This window comes from Oryzias melastigma, unplaced genomic scaffold, assembly GCF_002922805.2.
Source record: "Oryzias melastigma strain HK-1 unplaced genomic scaffold, ASM292280v2 sc00262, whole genome shotgun sequence".
In the NCBI taxonomy this organism is placed as follows: Eukaryota; Metazoa; Chordata; class Actinopteri; order Beloniformes; family Adrianichthyidae; genus Oryzias; species Oryzias melastigma.
The window spans coordinates 48278-56124 of NW_023416896.1; the positions used below are offsets into that span (position 1 = coordinate 48278).

General features: G+C 43.4%; 2 protein-coding genes across 2 annotated transcripts in view; both read left to right on the forward strand.

The window, feature by feature from the left end:
- cavin2b (caveolae associated protein 2b) overlaps positions 1-4197 on the forward strand; it is a 6524-nt gene extending 2327 nt beyond the window's left edge. The window contains exons 4-6 of the mRNA XM_024265494.2: positions 2144-2401; positions 2475-2588; positions 2738-4197. Of these exons, the coding sequence (XP_024121262.1) occupies positions 2144-2401; positions 2475-2588; positions 2738-3085 (720 nt within the window). The 3' untranslated portion in view covers positions 3086-4197. The remainder of the gene's footprint in view (positions 1-2143; positions 2402-2474; positions 2589-2737) is intronic.
- Positions 4198-4496: 299 nt separating this feature from the next.
- ebpl (EBP like) overlaps positions 4497-7847 on the forward strand; it is a 4945-nt gene continuing 1594 nt past the window's right edge. The window contains exons 1-3 of the mRNA XM_024265445.2: positions 4497-4747; positions 6241-6310; positions 6419-6557. Coding sequence (XP_024121213.1) covers positions 4511-4747; positions 6241-6310; positions 6419-6557 — 446 coding nt within the window. The 5' untranslated portion in view covers positions 4497-4510. The remainder of the gene's footprint in view (positions 4748-6240; positions 6311-6418; positions 6558-7847) is intronic.

A 7847-nucleotide genomic window follows, 5' to 3' on the forward strand; every position in this document is an offset into this window, starting at 1 on the left:
GCATTTGTAACAATGACTATTATAGTTTAATTCAGATTATTTCTGTGGAGACAATTCTCTCAAAGTTCCTCAGAGAACCCGTGTTAATTTTGAAAGTAAATTTTAATTTAGTTTTAGTCATAGTCTTTTGAATAAAATAAGATTTAGTTTTAGTCACAATTTAGTCATGTTGATTCGATTAATTTATGCCAAATTTTAGTAGACTACAATACAGTAGATATTTAGTCAACTAAATAACAGTAGATATTTAGTTGACAAAAATATACAGTAAAAGTAAAGCATTTTTATAAAATGTACTTAGTATGAATAACAGAGATCTAACTAAATTGTAAAAAAAATGTACTTCACTTTGCTTCCACACTTGATCGCTTTGCTCCCGTCCTTCTCCACCAGCAGTCGTTATGATTGGATGTCGGCTTCGAACAGCATTTTTGTTTCGTTTTTATTCGTTGATTAAAATGTCGATAAATTTAGTTAAAGTTTTCGTGAATGAGCTGGACTTTAGTTTCATCTTCGTTTCATTTTCGTTGGGTGAAAAATGTCGTTGATGAAGACGATGACGAACATTTTTTGTCAACAAAGTTAACGCAGCAGAGAACAGAGAAAAACCTGAGAGCTTTGTGGTATTCTACTCTCTACAGATCTGTGTGAGTGAGGGTGTGCAACATGTGGAAAAGTAGTTGCATGACATTTCTCACCACACATGTCTGCGAAGGGAGGAAAGTACACCCCCAATTAATTTTTCCTGCATGCATTGATATTTCCGGCAGAACACACTAAATTCTGAAAGGAGTGTGTAGAATTTAGCTGTAAGGCTTAGAGGTGTACAGGTTTATCAAAAACAAAGGTCCAAACAAACTCAACACTAAGATGGATGGAGTAATCCTGGTCACATGTCTGGAGGAATATATCTTAAGTTCAGACATATAACCTTGTGGATTCTGGGTTAGGCCCTGATGTGGCCTGATAGCTAAAGCCAACAGTACTTATTTCTATTTTCCGTAGTTGTCACAATGGTATAAGGTGTATACTCGTATAGCACTTTCCTACCATCCTCGGAAGTCCAAAGAAACAAACATTCACACAAACATTCACACACTGGTGGCGGCTCAGGTACAGTGGAACCCTTCCCCTACTTTTGTCAAGGCATCTGATTGGTGAGTTTATAACTTGAATAACTTCAACTACAGAAAAAATGTATAGAACAAAATGAGAATTATCAAGATGTTAAAAAAAAATATCAAAGCAAGAATGGTAATGAAAAATAGAATGACTGAGTAATAGCAGTTTAGTTCTCTATAGAAGTCTGTGGGATTTTGGCTTCTTAAAATCAGTGGGGCAGTCAAAGATTATTACCCATCATCAGGGTAGATACTAGTGCAATAGCTGCAGAATGTCAGAGGGCTCCAGATGTTTCAAATTCCTGGTTATGTCCAACCACAAAGCCAGGTTTTTTGTCATCAATTTTAATAACTCATACCCCTAGTGGCCAAACAATGGAACAGCACTGAGCATGAAACCAGCCAACCAGGAAAAAAAATATCTGTTGGGAGAAGTGTTCAACAAAACCAAACAGGGTTGGATCTGGTCTACAAATATGTCAGTTTGTAGTAAGTGTACTGTTGTGTGTCAGTCTTTGGTCCATGTACTGCTGTGTGTCTGTGGTATGGTTAGTAACATTCATTTCCTCCTAAAATACGCGGCATTCCAGATTCCTGTGTCATGTTAGTGCGACCGTGGGTGCAGCTGTGTGTATCAATATGTATCAGTGTGCCACAGTGTGTATTTGTGTCAGTGCATGACAGTGTTTGTATATGTGTAATTTAATTTGTGTGTAAAGGTGTATGTTTTTAGCCGTCGTGTGTATGCTTGATAGTTGTTGTATGTGTATATGTTAGCTTTGTGTGGGTTTGTTAGCATTTGCGTGTATATTTTATTAGTTTCTGTGTGTATTTTCTGGGTTCGGTCTAATATTGTTTGTAAATGGCTCATTTCTGCCCTCATGAGGTCAGGTCATGCAGCAGTTGCATAGTGAAAAGAATTTCTTTAAGGTCCAAACAGATCTTTAAATTTGTAGGAAAACCATGAAATCATAAAGTTCTCATAAAGATCATCTGGAGATGTTTTCTACTTTCTACTACAGGAGGAAAATGAAATCCCTTCCACCGTCTTTGTAAAGGATGCTCCCCCATTCCCTCGAGACGGGATTTTAGAAGAAGGAGATGAATCTGCTGCAGGAACAACAGGAAACCAAGAAGATGGACTCCAGACCATTGACCTCTCCTCTGATGAAGATGTGGGCCTGGAAGCCGATCAGGAAGAAGAAGAGTTTTGGCCTCATGATCTGGACAACATGGAAAAGTCCAGAGCAGAGAAACTAAAGCGGTCGAGTCTAAAGAAGGTCAAAACCATTGAGGAGCAAACAGACAAGTGATGTGGTGGACAGGTAGGTCTGACTGTTTGTCTCTTTGCAGGTGGACAGTCTGAAGAAGGCCTTCACCAGGGAGAACATTGAGAAGAAGATGAACAAGATCAAACAGAAAACTTCAGTCCTGAAAGTTTCACCACAAATGTTCAATATCAGGAAGGTCAGTTCCTTAATGGTTCCCATAGTGTCTAGAACCTCAAGTTCTCTCGGGTTTCATTTAAAGGTTCTCACAACATCTAGCATGAAAAGAAGAACTTCAATTTACATTTAAATAAAGTTCAACCAATTTCTCTACATTTACATTCTCAGCCTCGCAGCAGCTCAGACTCTCAACCTCCAGAGGGATCTCCTCACACCGAGGTAGTCCTCACAACTGAGGCTGAGATCCAGCTTTCTCCACCAAGCAGCTCTGAGCTGGAGGTTCCCTTCACTGAGGTTCATGCCCAGCTGGCTCCAGCAGAAGAGGAGCAGGAGGGGGAGAAGAAGGAGGAGGTGAAGCAGGACGAGGAGAAGCAGGAGGAGGAGAAGGGATCAGTGATGGCAGAGGCTGATGAATCAATCGTCTCAGAAGCAGTGGGTGGAGACTATGCTCTGTCCTCCACCCTCCCACAGGAGGAGGAAGGAACAGAAGAAGGAGATAAATCTCAGGAGGACTGAAGTCCTTCAGACCTTCTGAAAGCAGCAGACCAGACTTTGGTCTCTCATTCTGGACTTTCTCTTTGAGGTCTCGGCTTTGTCTTTCTGTCGTAGCAATCTGTATTTCTTCTCTTGTTGAGAAGAACCAGTGTTCTGCACTTGTTAAGATTCCATCAGCATGTTTTTTACACCTAAACTCCATTTTTGACCCAAGATCCTTCTCGAAAGTCATCGTCATGCAGACGGACTGACTGAGGGTGCGGTGGAGATCTGGCTGAACAGAAACCTCTGAACCACCTGACCCACATGTGACCTCAGGCACACACATTCCTGCAACATTCCGCTGTTGGCAAACAAAGTTTGTTCAGATCACCCGGGTTCTTCAGCTCCTCCTCATTTAGGTTCTGCCAAAGTTGAGAAGATCTTCATTTTCCATACAAGCTTTTTTAACCTTACTGATTATCCAACATTCCCATGAAGGTTTTCTCAAAGTTCCAACAGTTCTGACTAGAAGAATTGTTTAATTGCTTTTCTGATGTTCTCCTTAGCTTTTTTTCAATATATTATAACACACTTTATGCTTGACTTTAGCTCACTTAACAGTTTTATTAGATGTTCTTTCAAGATCCAAGTCTCAAATCACTGTAAAATCCTCTGGATTCCTCTGCCTTAATATATGTATACAACATTTTGAAAATGTTCTTCAGAGAACCCAAACCTTTGTTCTATTTTAGCACAAATATTATTGTTTTCCTTGATCTTTGTAACAAAACCTAAAATGTTCTTTAAAAAAAAGTGCCCCAGTTTTATTCTTCTGACTTTTCTCCACCATGTTTTTGCAATCCTCCAATGTTCTTCTGAAGTTTCTTTGAAGGTTATTTTCATTGATCAGTGGAACTGATGTGTCTGCAGACACAACATGCAGAGTTACCAATCCAAATAATCAGCAGAACTGATCAAACCATTTCTAGTTGGTTCCTTTGATGTTTCATATTGTTCTTCTATGTTTATTGTGAGTCAAGCCTTCTTCTGCCAAAGAACATTTCCCTTTTTAAACCTTTTTGCAGACTGTTTAAGGGTGGGTTGGTGGGTGGGGGTCACCTGAACTTCAATCAATAAAACCGTTGACACCACCTTTCTGTTTATTGTCTCTGATACTGCTTTAGAGCAGTCCAAGGCAAATATCTGCCCGGGGGAGAGGTCCGGGTTGTTGATCGATGATGATCACCTTTTTTCTGAACACCGAAGATGAAGAACAATCAAGATTTTCTGGTCTTTTCAATGTGACCTCTGACCACAAGAGGGCGGGGTGTGAAGTATAGATTTCACCGCAACTACCAATAGGAAAATAGAGGCAAGGCTTCATCGGGGAGCTTGGTTGGAGGTGGACCCATCAGGTCATACTCACAAAGCCACGCCTCTTTACATTCCTATGAAGTTACTCCCATGCTTGAACAGCGTCACAGAAGTTACAAACTTTTGAAGAGTACTGGTTCTTCTCTACAAATGGACTCGGCTGAATTCCCTGGACTGTCTGTTGTGACTGTGCTCTCCCTGTTAGCATGCATCCTGCAGATGTTATCTGCTGTACTTCTCACGTACAGATATGGAGGAAGTGCTTCTGGAAAGGACAAGTGGATCCTGCTTTGGGTTTTTTATGACGTGATTGTCCACCTGACTCTGGTAAGAAGACTTCACTTTATTTAGATCCAAACGTTTTCAGCTTCGCAGTCAGCCAATGTGAACCTTTTAATTGATCAAAAACTCTTGACATACCTGCAAACGTGATCACATCGCAACAAGTGAGATGTTGTTACCATGACAAAGTCCAATCTTTTGTCACAAGATGCAACGTTGATAAACTGCATGTGTCTCCAGCATTAAGCTTTCTGCAACATACGTCTGTAGCATCCTTTTAAAACATCTGTCTGCAGCGTGCATCTAAACCGTGCGTCTGCAGCCTGCGTCTGGAGCCTGCGTCTGCAGCGGCTGTTTAAAGCGTCCATCTGCAGCGTGCGTCTAAACCGTGCGTCTGCAGCCTGCGTCTGCAGTGTCTGTTTAAAGCGTCTGTCTGCATGTGTCTGCAGCGTCTGTTTGCAGCGTGCGTCTGCAGCGTGTGTTTGCAGCGTGCGTCTGCAGCGTGCGTTAGCAGCGTGCATCTGGAGCATCTGTTTAAAGCATCCGTCTGTTTAAAACTTCGGTCTGCAGCGTGCATCTGCGGCATGCATCTGCACTGTGCGCCTGCAGTGTGCGTCTGCAGCGTCTGTTTAAAGCGTTCATCTGCAGCGTGCGTCTGCGGTGTGTGTCTACAGCATCTGCTTAAAGTGTCGGTCTGCACCATGCGTCTGGAGCGTGCACCTGCAGCGTGCACCTGCAGCGTGCGTCTGCAGCGTGCGTCTGCAGCGTCTGTTTAAAGCGTCCGTCTGCGGCGTCTGTTTAAAACGTCGGTCTGCAGCGTGCATCTGCGGCATGTGTCTGCACTGTGCGCCTCCAGCGTGCGTCTGCAGCGTCTGTTTAAAGTGTTCGTCTGCAGCGTGCGTCTGCAGTGTGTGTCTACAGCATCTGTTTAAAGTGTCGGTCTGCACCATGCGTCTGGAGCGTGCACCTGCAGCGTGCACCTGCAGCGTGCGTCTGTTTAAAGCGTCCGTCTGCGGCGTCTGTTTAAAACGTCGGTCTGCAGCGTGCATCTGCGGCATGCATCTGCACTGTGCGCCTCCAGCGTGCGTCTGCAGCGTGCGTCTGCAGTGTGTGTCTACAGCATCTGTTTAAAGTGTCGGTCTGCACCATGCGTCTGGAACGTGCACCTGCAGCGTGCGTCTGTAGCGTGCGTCTGCAGCGTGCGTCTGCAGTGTCTGTTTAAAACATCGGTCTGCAGCGTCCGTCTGGAGCATCTGTTTAAAGCATCCATCTGCAGTGTTTCTCTGCACCATCCACCTGCAGCATTTGTCTGCATCATCTTTTACAGCAGGGATGTCAAAATCCAGGCCTCGAGGGCCTGCCTTTTGCTGATTTTCCAGAAACCCTGCCTGATCTGCTGTTGATTACCTGATCAGGTGTGGAGCTTCAATGGGAGGTTGGTTGGAAAACCATGTAGGAGACCGGCCCCGAGGTCTGGATTTGAACACCCCCACTTTACAGAGTCTTTACTGAGAGGCTGATCTTTGTTTTGCTTCCAGGAAGGTCCATTTGTTTACATGTGTCTTAATGGAACAGTGGAGACGTCTGAAGGTCCGCTGGCTGAACTCTGTAAGTTTGAATGTTCCTGTCCAGTTTTCTTTAGAACGTCTGGACAATCTTTCATTCACTGAAACAGGTTTTCGAAAGTGTCACCTGTCCTTCTTGTTTCACCTGCAGGGAAAGAATATGGTAAAGCAGATAGCCGATGGTTAGTTTCTGATCCAACAATCGTCTCCATTGAGATCCTCACCGTAGTTCTGGATTCTTTACTTGGTATCCTGCTTATCCACGCCATACTGAAGGAGAAGTACTACAGGTAACAAAACAAGCCTTAATGAGGAGTGCTCTATCAGCTTTTGGAATGTAGAGCATAAACTCACCAGCCACTGTATCAGGTCCACCTTGCTAGTACTGAATTGGACCTCTTTTTGCCTTCAGAACTGTCTTAATTCTTGGTACCATTGACCATCAACAATGTTCTAGAAACATTCCTCAGAGAGTTTGATCCATATTAACATGACAGCATCACAGTGGCTGCAGATTTGTCGGCTGGACATCCATGATGATAATCTCCTGTCCCACCACATCCTAAAGGTTCTATTAGGTTCTGGTGACTGTGGAGGTCATTAGAGTCCAGTGAAGTCATTATTCTAGAAACTAGTCTGAAATGATTCCAGCTTTATGACACGGAGTCTTATCCTGCTGGAAGTAGCATCAGAAGATGGTACTGTGGTCATAAAGGGATGGACATGGTCAGCAACAATACTCAGGTTGACTGTGGGGTTGGAACCATGAGCAGTTGGTACTGAGGGACCCAAAGTGTGACAAGAAAATGCAGAAAAAGGCAGGATGGATCCATGCCTTCATGTTGTTGATGCTAAATTCTGATCCTACCTTCTGAATGCTGCAGCAGAAATAGAGACTCATCAGACCAGACAACATTTTTCCATCTTCTATTGTCCAGTTTTGGTGAGTCTGTGTGATTTGTAGCCTCAGTTTCTTGTTCCTATAGCTGACAGGAGTGATACCCGGTGTGTTCTTCTCCTGCTGTAGTACATCTTTCTTTTTTGGACCATTCCCTGTTAACCTTGGAGATGGTTGTGAGTGAAAATCAGAAGGTTCTACTCAGACCAGCCCGTCTGGAACCAACAACCATGTCCTGTTCAAAGGCAGTTAAACCACATTTCTTCCTCATTCTGATGTTTAGTTTGAACTGCAGCAAATCGTATTGACCATGTCTACATATCTAAATGCATTTAGTTGCAGCCTTGCGATTGGCTGACTCGAAATGTGCATAAATGAGCAGTTGGACAGGTGTGTCTAACAAAGTGGCTGGTATAGTAAGGGATAAGACTAAGTAAAGTTATTGAAAAGAAAAACAACCTCAGATCATGGATGGACAGATGAATGGATGGATGGACGGACGGATGGATGGACGGATGGATGGATGGACGGATGGATGGATGGAGGGATGGATGGACGGATGGAGGGATGGATGGATGGATGGATGGATAGCTGGATGGATGGATGGACGGATGCATTTTATTTATTGATTTATTTATTTTTCTTTGTTCTTGGACCGGACGGAAAAAAAGGAAGAGGGTGG